Below are 19810 nucleotides of genomic sequence, written 5' to 3' on the forward strand. Positions count from 1 at the left end.
AGTTTAGTACACATAAGAGTCAACCTCCAGGCTTGCAACCATCGAGATTATCTTTTTGCCTGATGTTATGCTATCATTTATAGAGGGAGGAATTGTTGCTCTTACTCAGACTTTGAATGATTGATTCAGATACGCACCGGTCAATATGTCATCTGAGAAGCCCAGTTCGAGGATTTGAGAGCCAAGATTTTCATCATAAAATGTGGTCTTTGGAGGCTATTGCGCACATATCTCCAATAGACTGAGTGTTGGCTAGGACTAGCATCCAAAAGGTTGAAGCTTTTGAAGGATGAGCTTGTCTGGAAAGTTTCTTATTAAGCTAGGAGTACTTGGTTTGATTCCTGTTGCCCCCTGCTATGTGAGGGAATAGATTATGGTAGATTTGTAGATAAGCCACTCTTAAGCAAAATGAACTCCAATGCAGAACCTAGAACATCAACAATACAAGACAGTTTTCAAGCCAAATGTATTCTTTATTAGTCTGTTTCTGTACAAAAAGCACTGGATCACAGAAAAAAACATGCATCTATTTACAGCATGGTCAAAGACAGAAAAGGAAAAGCGGGGGAGATACCCCCCTTTTGTATTTTAAAGACATTAATTAAACATTGTGCTTTGATAGAGTATACTTTGATGGTACATTTCATATTTGACAAAGATGCAGTACCTCTCCCCTTTTCTTATTGAATTAAACATTGAGAAAGTACACTTCACAATTTAAAAAACCTCTGCAGAAAACCAGGGCAGCAAAAAGCAAGCTTTCTACAACTATAACAAACAAAAAAATATTTTGCAAGCTATATTTTGAAAACTCAGTATAGGGATGGAATGGATACATGGGGGTGAAGGGGAGGATAGTGAGAAGTCAGCCAAGATTTAACTCGAAGAGAAAACTTGTGTTTTCATTGAAAATGGGTTTAGAAGTCCATAATATTGAATTCAGATGACATTCTATGAGCTGGCCTTGACTCTCGTAATTGAAAAATGGCTCTCTCAAAGTGGTGCAACAGATTTTCCCTTCAGTTTTTTTTTCTTCACAAGCCCACATTATGACTACATGTTGATGCCACCCGATGATAGCTGATTTATGTCAATCACTGCACAGGATTTGCATAAAATCAAAGGTTTAATCAGGCGCATCATTGATTTTTGTGACCTATTGTCCACTATCATTATGTTACACAGGCTATGTGGAAATTTGGAGGATGTATCGTCCAACATATCCTAGTTTAAACTACATCCACTGCAGCTCAAATGATTATTCAAAACCATCAAATGAATGACAGTTGGAACCAATTCTTAGACATCTATGTATTTCTACTGTGTTTTGTAACTTTCCCCAGGGCGTTGCTGTAAATGAGAACGTATCCTCAGTCAACTCACCTGGTAAAATAAGGAATAAATAAATCTGCAACAGCATAACTCCATTTTTTTTTTTAATTCTAAGACCACACTTCAATTAGAGTATCAAAATAATGAAAATGCATTGTATTGGAGCATGTTCTATTGTAAGGCATCAATTATGTCTTGTGTTCTTTTACGGTTCAAAACCATTCCACTGAAATGTGGAGCGATAGCTTGCATTACAGGAAATACAAATTGCATAAGTACATGATACAGATTGTATGCAACGACAATAACACCACCAACAACACTAACATCAATGGAAGGTTCCTTGAGATCGGTGAACCCTACACTTGAGTGGTCCCTCTACAGCAGTTATTGGAGGGTGTACTTGAGTTTCAACTTCGCTGCTGATTCAGGCATGTGTATTACATTCCTTATCACCAAAAAACAAGGAATAGGCTTGGGTCCGTAGTTAAGATGGGAAAGGAGTTGAATTCTAACCAAGGAACAAAAAATGGATACACCTAAAATTTTAAGTAAGGAGTATGGAGGATTACGATGGAAGAGTTTTTGAAATAGAGAAATTCACATGAAAACAATGACAAAAATGTGAATCGAAGAATGGCTAAAAAAAACAAAAAAAACATCTTGGTGCATATTTGTACTAGCCTTTGTCTTTTGTATTTTTTTTCTCTCCATTTTTTGCAATTGTTTTCCTTTTTGATATTTTTTTTCTTGCTTGCTAAGAAGATGCATTGCTCTTGTAAGTGCCCCAACTAAGATAGTGCATTAAGAAATAACCATGATAATACACATTTCACAATAATACACAAAGGACAAGGAGAACTGGCGAAAACACAAATGCTGTATACAAAAAAAGTTAAATATAGTATCGGAAAACCATTTTTATACAAAAGTGGTGGGGCGTATATCCTGCTTTAAAAGACAGGGTGACCATGTCATGTTTGACTTTTTTAGTTTTTACAAAAGGGTTGTTCCTCTCCTTGTGTCACTCTTTTTACAATATCTAAAAGGTATTAAGACATCAAATGTGTTTACATATATATTTAAGACTATCATTCAGGCCTAAATCACAAAAGTAATCCGAAAACATACTTTATAAATACATACAAAATAAGCACAATCAGAAGAATAACAAGAAATCTGGTACCTAAACGTGATTAAAACTGCTGCAAGCATTTCTGGTTAAAATCTACCAATCAACACACCCGGAAATATATCTATTGTACTATGTTTCAAAAATGGTAGACATCTAAAACCCTTTAACCTCAAAACCTCAGGCTGTTAGTACAACATTTGCTATTTGCTCCTTGGCAGAATGTGTGCCAACCCTTTCGTTAGATTAGAAAATTACTGCATTTTCCTTCAGATATGATAAACGCACATTATTAAAAGCTATGGTACACAAATGAAAATGCTAAAAGACTATGACATTAGATATCAGTTGTCTTTTTGAAGAGGATTTTTTATAGACATTGTGGGGGATTCTCATTGAAACTCCCATCGATTTTGAGTCTGACAATTGACAGAGTGTTGGATATTCATGGCTTCTGCACTTTTTCCATAGTTGACAGTTTTGAACTGTAGGCCTTAAGACTCTACCTGCTCACAGTGGTTATATGACTGACAATGAACTAGGTTCATTAGAAGATCCAGTCAAAATAGTTTTTCAGACATGCAAATTAACATTGTAGGACGCAGGACAATGCTTACACGACAAGGAGTAACTACCTGCCTTTATAAACCACAGTTTATTATTCACATTGCTATATTTTCAGATTAGTTAACCCTTCATACATATCTATGTGGGAATGCTACCTGTTGGGCAAGGAATGGCTTACAAGTCCCAAAATGCAAAACACAGAAAGTGACGATGAAGTCAACTACTGAACCAACACAAAGAGAATCTAGCGTAATTTTACGGGTTTCCGGTTACTTGGATTTTCTTTGTTGTGCTGTTCTGTTTCCAGGAGAGAAGAGGCTTGATGGTCCTGTTTTGGAGGTTGATGAGATTTAAGCTGATGTTGTAGAGATTCTGTGAGCTAGTGGAGATGTGGTCAATCTGGCAGAAGGCCCTCTTCACATAGGTGGGACTATTAGGCCTGCCATGGCTGAAAGACAGACACGCTGGTTACCTAATAAAGTGGGGAGACGTTTTGTATCCATAACACATTTTGCATCGATAAAACGGTAATATAATGTTGTAAGGATACATATCCCATAGAAAATCATTACACACCCTCTTAAATGAAAAGCCGTGTGTTGAGGTAATTATGATATGCATATGGGTTTGCTGCAAAACCTAAGAATGACAAAATTATATTTTTCAAATATAATAACTTTTCCAGTCATGTTACATTGACTTATAATCAGTCACTCTATGTCAACAAAGATTCTCAGCCAAATTATTTGATTGTGATGAATGTTTTGAAAAGTCACTCAGATTCCAAAATCTACTTTACCAAGAGCCAGAAGTTATGGATCAACTTTGACCTTCAATCCACTACTACCTCAGGCCACATCATTATGTCATGTGAATTCTAGCATTACAGGGTCTCCATGACAACGCCCTTTCTAACAATAACCCAGGCAGAAGTGGGCGGGTCTGAGAGGCAGGAGAGGGGTGGGATGCTCACCCTGTAGGCTGCTGCCATTGGTGGTGGTGCAGGTGGGGGGCGGGGAGGTCTGTGGCCGCACGACAGGGGCGAAGGCGCTCTTCTGTTTGACTGCAGAGATCATATGGACAGGAGAGAATGAATAAGGGCCTATGGGTCCACCGGAGAACAGAGGGATGGAGGAGGAGGAGGAGTAGGAGGAGGAGGAGGGGGAGGTGGTAGATCCTAACGGAGAAGACAGACAGACAGAGGTTGGTGAGTGAGTGGACTGAGATGAACTGTAACAGTAAGGGCATGCATGGGGGCTGAGGAATGGATGCCTGCCTGAAGAAGGGTCAAGGTCTGGAGTAACAAGCCCGGAGTAAAAGGTGCACAATATTTGCAAAGTTGATCCATAACTTGAAGGCCCATTTTAGACTTGACACAACAATACCTTGTTCTTGAGGATAGCAGCAACCTCCATCCATGTTCACAACAAAAAAGAATTGTGTGTATTTGTGTACAGTATGTGTAGAATGTTCATGTATGAAATGCTGACTGTGATAATAAAGCAATTTTATTATAGTCACAGTGTATTTGATACCCCATTCTCCCCCATAATGGCTTGGTTAGTCTCTGTAGTTATTGCATATTTTACCAAAATAAATATGATTCCAGTAAAGTATGAACCCCTGAAGCAGCTTATAGTCCCATATCTCACAAATTCTAAACGGAACTCTAAAATGGATGGCAAAATGCAAACTATGTGCATCCCTACATGTGAACAGTTATTTTGTTTCATCTGCCTTGAACTATTGACTTATACTTGCTCTGTAACATCACAGTTGAGATTTTTTGTTACTAATCCAACTTAATAATGGGTTTGACCCAAAGCATGAATGATACTATGAGGGTGTTAGAATGTTAGTAGCGGTAAGTAATGAAGGAGATGGAACAAGGTATAGGCAAAGCAGATGAAGACTTTTACAATGCATGGTACAGACAGACAAACCCAAACCTTTCTTTTCAGTAGACAACACATAACCTTCCACATCAAATGCCAGAACAAAACCTACTTTCAGTTTAGTATCCAGAATCTACAACCACTGAGACGCTGGCATTGTTTTGTCTGCCATGCTCTAAACACGTCTCTGGGAGACTTTAATCTTTGATGCTGTAGCCGAAACAATAAGCAATTCAAAAAGTCACAGTGGGTAACAATCAGAGTTCTAAAACACCTGTAACCTCAGAGTGGAATCGTGACTCTAAGCATGTTAATTAGAAGGAAGGATCAGGGACAGAGACACCGAAGGGTTCTAGCACTGAGGGAGAGAGGAGGAATCCCTGTGATGTCATCTACGCCATGTGTGTGTGAGGAATTCCAATGCAGATCTTACAGCAGGTGTCCTCAACACCAGTCCTCCAGAATGGCAGTGGACGCAGGAATGTTCTGTTTCTTTGCCTCTACTGAATTGATCAATACTAAATTGGTGCCAGACAACACACTTGGTGCCCCAGGTCTAAGCCAATCACTGTGTAAACAGGAAGTAGGAGATAACTAGCAGTCACTGCATCCCTCCTGGACTGAATCAGAGTACTACTGTCCTAATGAAACCGTGTGTTGCTATCCCACCACATATATAACTACCCAAATGACACCCCCCCCCCACGGGAATGTGACATGCCTTGAGACCTGACGCATTGAGATGCAATCAGATATATTAATGATCATTGAGACCAAATAAGGCTGTACTTACTTGCGTAGGGGGAGTTGGCAGCGGAGCCGTTGAGGAAGCTGGGTGAGCCTGGCACCCCCAGGTTGGTCATGCCCGCTCCGTAGCCGTTCATGGTGGACGTGATGGTGTTATAGTTGGACTGCTGGGGCGTGGAGCTGGGGACGTAGCCACGGGGCGATACGCTGTTGGAGTTACGGGAGTAACCTGGACGAAAGGAGAAAATGCTATAGTTAATCCAATGGCATCAGCACAGTGCAGTTTGAACAACATCACATTTGTATTCCATTGACTAACTCCAAAAGCATGGACCTGATTTTTACGATTCTAATATTGAGTATTCAGATTTGCATTGCTCACCTCCAGAACTAAAACCACCCGAGCCAGCATTTCCCCTCTCCCTTACTTGTTTGAGCACAATTCCCTTTACACTTCAAATCAGAACAAGGGTTAATAAATATTATGTCAAAAGTGATCATTCGATTTGGTAAGAGTAGGGCCTTTCAAAATGGAACCATAGTGTGAAGTTTTCATGTTTCCCCAATGAATTGAAGAGTTGAATCGGACACGGTGTGGCTTTTGAAAGGGATTGTCCCTGCTGCCGCTCCCTCCACTGTTGTTCCTGACATGTGTTTCCCATTGCCTGCACTCTTCCTGATCCCAGGGTAGCGCTCCATCAATTGCTCTCCTGCTGGGAATTGCGTTGGCTCAAACCAGGAAGTGGGAAGAGAGAAAGAGAGAAAAGAGAAGAAGAGTGAGGGAGAGAAAGGGGAGGGAAAGGGAGAGAGAGAGAGAAGGAAAGAAGTATGGAGAGGAAGTGAGAGCACACTGTGCCTTTCTCTCTGGTCTCTAAGCCCCCAGATGGGTAGGAGCCCTAGTGCCTCGTGAAGGCAAGAGGGCTATAACGAAGGGAGAACAGGTATTCAATACATCCTAGATGAGGGCCAATCAACTCCGGGCTGGGGGTGGTAGAGGGGGGAGAGAGAGAGTTAAGGCAACTCCACTCCACTGTTGGGGGGAGAGATGAAGGACAGGCCTAGCCTAGGGGGAGCAGTCAGTAACCCTATCCAGCTATCGCGGACAGACTCTGGAGGTCAACGAGACCGAGACTCGCCACAAGGGCCGGGTAGTACCCCTACTCGCTCCAGAGGAAACTGTCAACGTGAAGTAAAACAAGTGGAGTGGATGCAAGTTTGAAGACAAATGCCAGAGGAGGAATGATATAATCCATTTTTGCACACAACGTGATGTAAAGCAGATCCATAACGCTCGTCTGGAATTGTTTCAGTAAATTGCATAGCTCGTTCCTTTCATAAAGCTTGGCGTATGAGCCACCCTCTATATTAATATTTGAATCATAGTATGTCATTTCTAGGAGCACAAAGAGGCGTTACAGTAGGTGGGAAAAAGTCTGATTCTGGGTTGTAATGTTCCAATGATTATGGACACACACTATGAAATTCTGTATTTTCACGATGGCTGCAGTCCTGTTCCCATGACTTCATAGATTACTGTAGGTGTTCGCTCGTAGGTTGATGTGAAAAGCAGACAAGGGGAGGGCGGGAGGAAGGGAGGAACTACGCTTGAGGTGTCAGGGGAGAGAAAACAGCTCAAGATATCTCTCGCATTTCCTCTTTCTGCCTGTATGCTCAGATCCGACGTGAGCCAGTCTGTTCATCACACGTTCAGACCTATTTCCTGTGCATCAGTCACAGAGCTGCTTTGTCAAAGGAAACATCCCTCTCTAGGATAGTGGTGTGTGTGTGTGTGTTTGTGTGTGCATGAATGCATACATGCCTGCGTGTGTGGAGGGCTTTGCATTATAATATATGCATCATAACATGCTTACACATTTTTGGAATTGTATAAATAGTGAATTCACACTTGCAACAATGGTGTCAAGCATGCACTGAAAAAAGAGACACACACTCACACTCTGCTCCCTGAAATCTTGACCGAGCTGCTGTCTTCAGTGTCTAAACTCTGGTTGTTTTATTCATGCCACTTCGTCTGCATTTTTTAACTCATTAGCACCTCCCCTTCTCATACACCCCTTCTCTACCACACACACCCTTTCTCTACTGCACACACACACACACACACACACACAGTGTTGTATAACTATCCTTGTGGGAACACACAATTCAGTCCCATTCAGAATCCTATTTTCACTCTCCCCTAAACCTAAACCTAATTCTAAACCTAACACTAATTCAAACCCTTACCCTAAACCCCCTAGAAATAGCATTTGACCTTGTGGGGTCTAACAAAATGTCCCCTGTTGGTCCCAACAAGTATAGTTAAACACGTCCACGCACTCACAGAGGGATACATACAAAAAAAACACACAGAGGGATACATACAAAGGCATACACACATTTCACTGAGCGTATATACGCACAAATGGCAACACCTGGTGTATATGGCTGCTAAAAGCAGCTAAAGTATTGCTGATGGATAGCCATGAAGCTTATATTAAAGAGAAACATAGGACGAGCATATCTACAGGGGACACCAATACACAGAGAAGGTGTGAGAAGATTAGAGGGTGAAGGGTGAGGGTCGTGGAGTGAGGGGTCATAGTGGGGGGTTGTGACACTCACCCTGGTCCCCCTGCGAGGCCTCGGAGATGTTGACGGCCAGCTGGCTGCTGAAGGAGTTGACTCCCATCATGCCGGAGTGAGCGGCCGAGCCGCTGAGCGAAGGCAGCTGGTTGTGGCTGCGGGGGACGCTGTACAGGGCCTCGGTCAGGTCAGCTGCCCGCTTCAGAATGATCTCCTGATGGGAAGGAGGGACAGGGAGAGGGGGAAGGTGGAGAGATTTGTGAGTTTAGAGATTTTATGTGTAGTGTTGAGTATTTCTTTGACCAGAAATGAACCTGATCATATATTTTATTTGGGCCATGTTACTCTTTATTTCCTCTTAGTCGGTACATTTAGCCTACTTCTGCCATCTAGACACTACATAGGTAGTTATCCTGGCCTCCCAGGTCCTTGTGACCTGGCTGTTCTTGAAATATAAAATGGGATGTTCATTTCATCTGTGATTAATCAAAGAAAATAAAAACGCTTAACGCTTAACGAGTCGAAAAAAGGAAAAACTTAAATAAATGCCAGGGGTATGTTTAAAAGGATGAGAGCCAATAAAAATCTATATGATTACATACCTGGTTATTGTGGGGCATTCCGTACAGGGCTTCTACTAAGTCTGCTGATCGCTTTAACAGCACTTCCTGAAATGACATCACATGTTACTGTATACTACAATTCATTTGAATAAAAACATAGTATGATACCGAGTTACATGAAAGATTCCACACTCATTACAATTTCAGAATCCTGGAACTTGTTGATGGTTGATAGTAAAAATCTGAAGAAACATTTTACTGCTCGTATAAACCCAGAACATTAAAACCTAAAACACGTAAGCGGTAAAACAATCTGGGATGTTTTAGTTTTGTGAGTGTAAATCATTCTATTGTACTGTGGCTCTGTTTGAAAGTTATAAATAGGTTGCTGTAAGAGTCGGACCTGGATTTTGGGAGTTGGGGTCGTAAAATGGGGAAAGCATTCAAATGTAATCATTGTTTTACAGAGTACAAATCAGAGATTAGCTTTAATGGCAAGGCCTATGTGTGATAAACAGCCCAGAGAAAGCAGCTGTCTGCATCTCATTTCCCCTCTCCCATTCTCTCACACACACACACACACACTCACCCAGTCAGCACTTAGACGTCTCAAGTATTGGGCCCAACCACTCCCTTCTCAACCTCTAATGTCTCTGCTTGCAGGTTTTTTTTTTGTTAGAGCACACATTTTGTCACGGCACCACATAGTAACAAATTGTCATGATCAGAGGGCATCATTACCAGGCCTCTAATCAAAATGGCTGCCGATGCACCCTGGAGGGAGTGGGGGGAGGGGGAAGGAAGAAGCCTGAGGTGGTGGGAACCCATTAACACTTTCAGACCGCCTTCAGTGCTTCCGATCCGCCACTTCAGACCCCAGCTTATTAGAGCCACATTGCATCTGTTTATTGAATTTCCCCTGCCTAATTCACCCCTCCCACCATCATCCCTCCATCCCCACCTCCTCCATTGCCCCCGGGCTGTTTTCCCACCACCCAGAGGAGGAAGTGTCCAATCTCTCCCCGGCAGCCCAGTGGGTCGCCGTGGCGATGGCTCTTAATAACAATAACAGGCCTGATAAATAGATAAATAGGGTCTGCCGGAGGAGGCGTCGCTGACAATCGCCGGGGCTAAATTGGGGGACAAACACTCACACATTCACACAAGGTCCTGTGCCTTTTCACTGGAGGAATGAGAGAGGAGAGGAGAGGAGAGGAGAGGAGAGGAGAGGAGAGGAGAGGAGAGGAGAGGAGAGGAGAGGAGAGGAGAGGAGAGGAGAGGAGAGGAGGATGGGACGTCATAACGTGAGAGTGGAAAGGAGATGTGAAGTGAAGAGGACAGAGAAGAGGAGTGAGTGAGGTTGGGAGGGCTGGGCTGGTTGTTGTTTCCAGGGCTCTGTGGATGAGAGCTGGTGTTGTGGGAGCCTCTGCTGGAGGTCTCTGGGGTATTACAACGAGGAGGGGCCTCTGTCTGCTTTTCTGTAGCATGATTGGTTCCTACAACACATCTAGACTTTTCCTTGTGTTGTAAAAAAAAAAAAAAAAAAAAGTTGAACTTGACCGAAACGCTGTCAAAGGAAATGTGCAGTGCTGTGGTGAACATGTATCTGGGAAAAACTTTTTTTCTTATCGTTTAATCATTTAACTATTCCCTCACTGTTGGCCCTGTGTTCAGTGTTTGACAGGGAAAGAGTGCATGAGGACACTCTTTCTTTTCTGGCCCCCATTTCCCACGACAAAATATGACCTCGGGAAAAATGATTCAGTCAAATCAGCCTGAGGAAAAACCATCTGCCCAGATGGGCAAGCGTACTGACTTGAGTTTCAGTGAGGAAGGGGTGTGTGCGTTTTTCTTAACTTCATGTATTCTCTCCTGAATATATGCTTGAAAGGAAATTAGATTCCCTTGTTTTATTAACATATTGGTTTAGTTTTTTTTACCATGTTCACATTTATTTTTAGAAAGAGCATGTGTGTGTGTGTATGGGTGTGTGTGTGTGTGTGTGTGTGTGTGTATGGTTGTGTGTGTGTGTGTGTGTGTGTGTGTGTGTGTGTGTGTGTGTGTGTGTGTGTGTGTGTGTGTGTGTACAGACGTAGGATCTTAATTTGAGCCAGCTTGTTACAGCACAAAAATAATCCTGCAGCAACAGGAAAGGTATATATCATTATGTGGATTATAAATTATGGACATTTTTTGTAGGGCTTGATACATTTTTCGAAAGGGCAAAACATTTAAATGACAAACTTTAGAAGCCTTTTTAAACCTAAAAAACACTAAAGTTTGCATTTACAGGAAAACTCGCATCAACAAAAGAGTGATCAAATTATGTTTCACATCTATCTGAGATCCACCGTGCCAGTGTGCCCTTCCTCTGTGCCTCTCCTTAGTGGGCATGCCGACCCACCTGCCTACCCCCACACTCCTACTGACCCCACAGCTATCCTGCAGGCACAAAGTCACACAGACACACACACACCGCTACCCCCACTGCAACCAAGCAATATAGCTCATGTCACTCTCTATCCCACCCCTAGTCCCTACGCCCAAACCCCTATCCACTGAGAGAGGGCACAATCTGTCACACCCTGGCACTGCCAACATATCCACCCCTGTGAGGAGTGTCTCAGACCCCTCCTCTCCTCCTCTCCTCTCATCCTATCCCCTCTCATCCTCTCTCCTCCCCTCTGGCATGCGTTCGCTTCATTAATCTCCATTATAAAACAGAAGTTAGTTAATGTCTCTGAGGCTTGGCGGCTGCAACACCCTGCCTGCCATAGGGAACTTTGGCAACCCCTTCCCGCCCTGCCGCCTCAAACACATACAAATATGCACGGACACACACACAAACATACACATACGCAAAGACTTACACACACAGCAAAATACAAACACATACACACAAGCACATGCACTCACAAACACTCGCACGCCCACACTCCTGCCTCTACACACGGGTGTGTGTGTGTGTGTTTGCCACAGTCGGTCGTCTCTTCTTGTATTTTCATTAGGCAATGACAAACACGACAGCCTTTCTCAAGTTAATGACGCCTTCGAGGCCTTACTGCTTGCTGGTGCTACTCTGTTTGTGTGTGTGTTTGTGTGTTCAATTGTTTGAAGTGTGTGGCCATTCTCTGATCATAACAACTGCCCTAACTAACCAGAATCTCTCAAACAAATGCAAAGGAAATACTCTTCGGAGTACATTCTCCAGAGCAGGGATTCCCAAACTTCTCCGGAGGACACCCTCCCCCAGCCCCCCCTCCCCAGCACTACACAGCTGATTCAAATAACCAGCTCATCATCAAGCTTTAATTATTAGTCCGCTGTGTAGTGCTAGGGCAAAATCAGCTGGGGGGGGCAGGACCGAGTTTGGGACACCCTGTTCCGGAGTATTATCGTAGAATAAGTAATGCTGCTCTAAACAATAACAACCATTCGATAACCAACTAAGAACAGGCCGTCTGTTCTGAGAACCTCATTACATTTCATGTTACTTGACTTGGACCATTGGAAATACATCCCAGCACTTTGCGACACAGCAGCGAGCGTTCTCTATGCCTGGGCCTTGTGGTACTGTAACTGTTGGGGTGGGATGCATGTGTGTGTGTGTGGAGGTGAGATATGGGCGTTGCACTGCCTTGCCGTGAATCATACCACATATACACACATACACACACACTCCTCCTTTTAGCGGCGCGGAGAGACAGCGCCATTGGATTCCTGTCAGCCCAAGTGCCGGCAATCAGAGCGCGGGTGTTTTAACACAATCAATACGGTAATGCACTATCTCCCAGTTATCATCATAATCTCTTATCACTGGCCCACACCTCTGGTGGGGGGTTGAGGCTGCTCTGCACTTCCTCTCAGAGATGGACGGAGGGAAAGAGGGATGGAGGGTTTGAAGCAGCATGTCGGCTCATTCAATAATCACCTCAGCCAATGAACAGAGAGATGGGGCGGATGAAGATACCATGGAAGTGTCCATGGTGTGTTAAATGCTGGTTTAGTGCTCGTATAAAGTGAGTGTCACTTGAATTAAATATAAAGGTAATATCTTGATTTTTGCAATATGAATAAACATAAAACATGGAATATGCAAGGGTTGAAAGATTCACTGAAAGTGAAAATTGCATGAAATTGCACTGAATACTCTGGGATAAGAATAATAATAAAACAATAACATGTTTTACACTGAATTCTAACCATGGAGGAGTAACGTACAGTCTGTTATGGCGTACTCTCAGCATCCAGAAAACACACTCTCACATGCAAGCACTTTGCACAGACACAAAGAGACAGACAGACAAAGAGAGAGAGAGACAGACAGAGAGAGAGAGAGACAGACAGAGAGAGAGAGACAGAGAGAGAGAGAGACAGACAAAGAGAGAGAGAGACAGAGAGAGAGAGAGAGACAGACAGACATAGAGAGACAGAGACAGAGAGACAGACAGACACAGAGAGACAGATAGACATAGAGACAGACAGAGAGAGAGACAGAGAGAGAGACAGAGAGAGAGACAGAGAGAGAGACAGAGAGAGAGACAGAGAGAGAGACAGAGAGAGAGACAGACAGACAGACAGACAGACAGACAGACAGACAGACAGACAGACAGAGAGGGGGGGCAGGAGGGAGAGAAAGCAGTGTTCTCTCCTCCATCCTCAGTGGGTCTACTGCCAGTGAGGGATAAGAAGTTGGCCCAACAAGAGACTCCCTCCCTCTGTGAGAGTAGGATGGGTCTGTTCCCAGCCTCTATCCTGGAAACCTCTACACTGATGACTTACACTTGGGGAAAAACAGGTTTTAGCTAGTATATGTCTCTTTTACGACCTCAGACAGAGGGGGAAACCATTTCATCCACCATGCTCTCCTCTCGTCTGTCTCAGGGCCAGGAGGGAAGGGCACATCCAGTATTCTGGAGCGACAGACCACACATCTAGAGAGTGGATGTCTCTTTAGGGTACTTCAGAGCTCCAGGTGGAATAACTCACAAGGAGAGCGATACGAAAGAGCAGGAATTATAGAATCCCTCTATCCTGAACTGGCTGGCGTCATCTTCAAGTCAGATCGATTGAGGAAATGAATTCCAATTTGATTCATGAGTTAAAAAATGCAGGTCATTTTATATGAGGATTGTTTCTCTCCAATTGATTTGTTGAATTTGAGAACATTGATAAGTTAAATTACAATTAATTACCTATCGACTGTAAACCCTGTCTATTTCACTTCTCCTTGACTGTAAATGTTTTAATGGTGAGGTATTTTTTTACATTTTAGTGACAAGGTAAGAAAAAGGTACTTCTCACGAAGGATTTTAATTTCTTTACTATTACAGATATACGGTACTTTAATAAGTGCTATTTTCATGTGGAAATGTTATGGAATGCACCTTCATCATACGTCTTATAGTTGAACAGCGTATCTCTTTTACCCACCTCACCTAAGGCAACCCTCCTGAGCCCCAGCCCCGGCCCTGGCCCCCAAAGCCCCAGTCCTCCTTGCGTCTGTCTCCAGACATATTCCACTTTCTTTTCTTCTTCCATTGCTTTCCAGGGGCTCAATTATGGGAGGATGGCTCCCTGGATCCAGAGGTGCCCGGAGAGAAGAGATCAGCTGACCCGGGAGAAGAAGCCATTCGACAGGTCCCTTAACAATGATAAATCCCCCCTAGCCTGGCTCTGCATACCACCTAGCTACAGCACACAGGAAAAGCTATGGCTAGCCACAGCTTCCACATCATTCCACCACACTGATCTCTTCAAGTACATCATCTAGATCAGGGGTGTGCACACACAGCTCAGGTGCTGAAAAGCTACAGGGTGTGCAGGCTTTTATTCAATCCTCGCACTAACAATTGCGTTCAAATACAATTGTCCCCTAACCCCGGCAGTTAATTCCAATGTAATGGCCAAACAGGTGGAAAACACATCTATTCTCCTTGAACATATGATACCTCATATGAACCAATTTTTTGTTGTTGCCGTTAACACATTTTGGCCGATAAGACGGCAAACTCTTCACCTCGGTTTGCTTTTTAGCTCTGTCTCCATTTGTTTGTCTGCTCTGTATCAAAACAGGCCTCCCGTATGGCCGTATCTTAGGAAAATAGGCCCTCCACATGTAAGGAATGCATCACCATCCAGGTGTCTATTTAAGAGGATTCATAGGCCGTTAAACTTGCCGTGACCTGGGAATGGGTCTGGGTCTTCTACCGCAAAGGTCCTGGAACGGAGTGCCTCCCATGCTGAGCAATGAGGGGAGGCTAGAGCTTGAACTCGTTCCACATATCCTCCATAGATCTGGACAGGGAAGTGTCCGCTTGCAGCCAAGGCAGACTGGAAATGAAATTAGAGGCGAACCTGATCCAGCCCCAGCCTCCGAGGTCATCAGTGACCAGTTGGCCATGCTTTAGCCCCGGTCTGGTCTGTCTGTCCATCACTGGAGCTAGGGTTCCAGCTCTGACACCGGCTCGTTGGAGAAGTGTGGTTGCCAACCTCCTAATGAAATCACTCAACAGGGGTTTCTCGCCTACAAAGGAAAACACCAAAACCAAAGGAGCCCAGAGGAACGACGGCCAGTGTTTTCCTATCTTAGTGTTTCCCCCCTATCAATATTTACAGGGAATACCTCTTATTCCCACCATTCTAGACTTGCTCTGTTTCTTCCTGTTAAAAAATAAATAATTACATTTGACTTTAATTGGTTCCAATAGCAGGGTTTGGTGTCTATAGCCTCTGGATGTAGCTTAGAGGAGCTGTGCTCCCTGCCTAAGAGACAAACATTCTACTATCGCTCCTGGCCAACCTTTCTGTCCTACAAGAAAAGGAAAGGATAGAGGATAACAAAGGGATGAAATGTCAACCTAACTGTTCCCGATTGATATTGTGAGTCTATCCTGACAAGTCACATTGGGTGAGAGCAATGAGGTACTTCACGAATGGCAAGCTTTAAGGTGTTACTCTTGTTGCTATTTCATTCTGTCTAAAATGTCGGGAAAGCTCGCAGCTGGATGGAAGACGGAAGAAAATCTATTTGCATATTGAGTTTTCTTTTGAATAAATAAATATATAACGGCTGATGGGGACATTCTCCCTCCACCAGAAATCAGGGCATCAAAGGGGCCAGACAATATATGCTCACTATTAGTACCAATTTACAAATAAACTACTTTTTTGGTGACTGGATCTCAGACGTCAGATTTTGATAAATGGTTTCAATTTGGCAGCTGCTTTAGACTGTCAGGCCCCATCTGATCATATCCCCCTTTACAGCAGTTCCCTGCCCAAAACAATCTCACTCATTTAGTGGAGCACCTTTTAGGGGGAAAATAATCTTTTCATACTAACCAGGCGGCAAACCGCCCAGGGCACCTGACGGCTGCCCTACCTGAGTTTGTGCCTAAGTGTGTGTGTCGGTGTGTGTACGCAAGTATTTATCAAGTGTGTCTGAAAGGCAGTGTTGAGCCTTGCATACACTCATGTTCATGTATAAGTGACTTTGCATATGCATGGCTGTTGCTACCTCAAACCTAAAAACCAGACCAGGAACATTGTCCCAAACACCAAATACAACATCCCATAAACACCTGTTTCCAATTGTACGGGTTATCAGAACAATGTGCCCCTTGGCATCAGAGCCTGTTCTTAGGGTAAAGGGTTCATGATTCATCCAAATCTAACAAATCAGGTTTATAAACTCAGATATTTGGCGGTCCGAAGTCTGGGTGGTCTTTGGAGTAACAACAGGTGATGATGTACTCCTTGGTGTCCTATGAGGCACGCCACTGACCTTAGGTAACCTCTCGGGATCTCCTGGGTGTCTAGGGATGACCTTCTGTAGCCTCTGGAAGCCATAGTCGATGGTGGGCTCATTCAAGGCTGGAAAGAGAGAGAATTATCAAGGTTGGAACATTGCTGAGTGAAGCAGCTCAAACATGCATTGCTCTTCTTAAGCTTCCAATGTCACATGTGCGTTTTTGTTTTAATTGCACGCCTGTATGCCTATGTAGGCCTTATGAAGGTGTTATGTCACATTCTAGAGGAATATCTCCCCTGACTAGCTGTCCTGCCTTGATACATGTGCTCTACAATAGCCTGGAGTGTCAGCCCGGCGTCAGGCGATCTCTTCCTCCACCATCACGTCTCTCTCTTTCTTCTGTTCTATTTATTAAGCTTGAGACCTTCCACTCAACCTGTCCCAGTCGCTATCCCTTTCACGGGGCATTCCTAACTAATTCAATTGCACCTCCCTCACTCTAAGCCTTTCAGGTACCCCCCTTTTTATTTCACCCACCCCCCCACATTTGCAAACAACGCAATCTTCATTCCTCTCCATTTCGATACGAAGGAGAAAAGAGAAACAGCCGGAAATGAGTTAGAGAGATATTTCTCCATAATCAAGCCCATTAATCATAAAAGGCTGTCAAATTTGACTTTGGGGACAATTTGTCAGCCTTCTTGCCCTCTCCGCTTTTGTCACCGGTGCCTCTTGTATTCCGTAAGGATGATTGACACACCAAATGCCGGTGAGTAGAATAGCTAGTTTGCGCTAATATGCATAACCGGCGCTTTCATGAATAAGAATAAGGTGGTGGCGGCAGCGTAGGGTCTTTTCAAAGGCCCGCTGCCGTTTGTCGCGAGCGGCAAATAGATGTTATTACCATTATAACAATATTTGTTTTCTTTCCCCGGGAACGGGCACCCGCGAGCTGCTAAATCAAATTTGTCTGAGGCTCGTTTCACACCAAGGGAAGGAGAAAGGGGCTTTCAGGCTGCGGCTGGGTCAGGATGTTATCTGAAGGGTGACGGAGCCTAGACGTGCCCTCTCCACACAGGCTGCCATTTTGAATATCTGCCCCTGTCCCCTGAGAGGGACCTAGAGAGGAACGTTAGCAAGGCCCAAACAGATTACACTCTCATAGACAATTTCTCCCTTGTCGGGATGAAGGGGATAGTCTACTTTGAAACCAAACACGTCTTTGGATAATGAGGTATTCCTTAGGCCTTGTCAGAGAGCTAGGGCTGAGCATTGTAAAAGGGAATTTCAACACAATCAGGGAAAATTTGAAAAACAGCCAATATACCAAGAGAGTGGGACACTATCAGAGAGAACCAGTGGAAGAGAGACAGAGCAATAGAAAAGGGAATGAGCAGCACAGACAGACAGACAGACAGACAGACAGACAGACAGACAGACAGACAGACAGACAGACAGACAGACAGACAGCAAAAAAAGAAAGGGAGAGAGCGAGAGAGGGAGAGAATGCAATCTCATAAAGCTTGCCTCCTAATGAACCTCTCGACTGGGAGACAAGAGGGTAGTGAAGCAGACATCTCTTCCTCTACTGCCAGGCCCCTCAGAAATTAAGTCCATTACTTCCCCTTATTAAAATCCCCCTGCACTTTGACCCAGCACCCCATTGGCTACCTGCAGGCCCCTGTTCTCGCTGCCAATCGATACGGCAGCCTCCTTCGCAAAGAGCCTGTCACGGTTGTCGTAAGAACGGGACCAAGGTGCAGCGAATGTTGAGTTCCACATATTATTTACAAAGTGAAACTTTAAGCAAAAGCAAATAAATCAATAAACGAACAACGAAACGTGACTACGTGGTGCACATGCATAAACATGACCTACTACACCATAGAGAAACAAGGGCTCTATGGTCAGGGCGTGACAGTACCCCCCACACCCCAAAGGTGCGGACTCCGGCCGCAAAACCTGAAACCAAATGGGAGGGTTTGGGGGGGTGACTAGTGTCGGTTCCGGTGCAGGTCGTAGCCCCCCCCCCCAGACCCTGGATCCGACCATGGCGCCGGGCTGAATGACGTGCCTGGACTGGGCATCGGTGCAGAGAAGGGCTCCGGCCCTGGAGCTGGGTTGGACGCTGTGCCTAGACTGGGCACTGGCGCAGAGGAAGGCTCCAGCCTAGGAGCGGGACTGGACGCCGTGTCTGGACTGGACACCGGCGCAGAGGAGGGCTCCTGCCATGGAGCTGGACTGGACACCGTGCTTGGACTGGGCACCGGCGCAAAGGAAGGCTCCAGCCTTGGAGCTGGACTGGACGCCGTGCCTGGACTGGCCACCGGCGCAGAGGAAGGCTCCTGCCCTGAAGCTGGACTGGACGCTTCGCCTGGAAGCTCCGGACCATGGACCGTCGCCGGAGGTTCCGGACCGGGGACCGTCGCCGGAGGCTCCGGACCGGGGACCGTCGCCGGAGGCTCCGGACCGGGGACCGTCGCCGGAAGCTCCGGACCGGGAACCGTCGCCGGAAGCTCCGGACCGGGATCCGTCGCCGGAAGCTCCGGACCGGGAACCGTCGCCTGAAGCTCTGGACTGTGAATGCGCACTGGAGGCCTAGTGCGTGGAGCCGGAACAGGTGGCACCGGACTGGTGACACGCACTTCAGGGCGAGTGTGAGGAGGAGACACAGGACGTATCGGACTGGGGAGGCTCACTGGAGGCCAGAAGCGTGGAACCGGCCCAGGTTGCACCAGACTGCTAACCGGATCCTCTGGTCGGATGTTGAGCAGAACACACTTGCACAACATCTCTTATCTCTCTCTCTCCCAACTTCCCCATTGCCTCCCTGACGGTCTCTGGCTCTTCAGGGCAAGTGCAGGGAGCAGGCACATGACGTACCGGGCTGGGGAGGCGCACTGGAGATCTGGTGCATGGAGCCGGCACAGATGGCACCGGACTGATGACCCGATCTTCAGCCCGCCTGCGCTGCAGCCTACTCTTCGCCAACATCATTCTCCGATATCCTTCTTCACATTGCTCCATCGACTCCCAGGCCGGCTCTGGCTCTCTCCTTGGGTCGACCGACCACTTCTCTATCGCCTGCTCCATGTGCTCTGGCTCTTCCCGCAGCTCAGCCGGCCACCCCTTGTCACCCCCCCAAAACAATCTTGGGGTTATCCTTGGGCTTTCTGTGGCCGCGAACCCTGGCGTCGTCGCTGTCCTCCATTATTACCTTCCGTCTGCCACCAAG

At 45.3% G+C, this 19810-nt stretch overlaps 1 protein-coding gene across 9 annotated transcripts in view; it reads right to left on the minus strand.

Annotated features, from left to right (window-relative positions):
- Window positions 1-452: 452 nt before the first annotated feature.
- Window positions 453-19810, minus strand: part of LOC115205182 (transcription factor COE3) — a 91734-nt gene continuing 72376 nt past the window's right edge. For 3 of the 9 annotated variants that reach the window (XM_029770888.1, XM_029770895.1, XM_029770889.1), the window contains exons 11-17: window positions 16609-16697; window positions 8862-8927; window positions 8299-8473; window positions 5720-5902; window positions 4005-4208; window positions 3608-3670; window positions 453-3479 (exon numbers count right to left, since the gene is read on the minus strand). In XM_029770888.1, coding sequence (XP_029626748.1) covers window positions 3612-3670; window positions 4005-4208; window positions 5720-5902; window positions 8299-8473; window positions 8862-8927; window positions 16609-16697 — 776 coding nt within the window. In that variant the 3' untranslated portion in view covers window positions 453-3479; window positions 3608-3611. The remainder of the gene's footprint in view (window positions 3480-3607; window positions 3671-4004; window positions 4209-5719; window positions 5903-8298; window positions 8474-8861; window positions 8928-16608; window positions 16698-19810) is intronic. The other 6 variants (XM_029770892.1, XM_029770896.1, XM_029770890.1 and 3 more) reach the window with 6 other exon arrangements.

This window comes from Salmo trutta, chromosome 13 (assembly GCF_901001165.1).
Source record: "Salmo trutta chromosome 13, fSalTru1.1, whole genome shotgun sequence".
Taxonomy (NCBI): Eukaryota; Metazoa; Chordata; class Actinopteri; order Salmoniformes; family Salmonidae; genus Salmo; species Salmo trutta.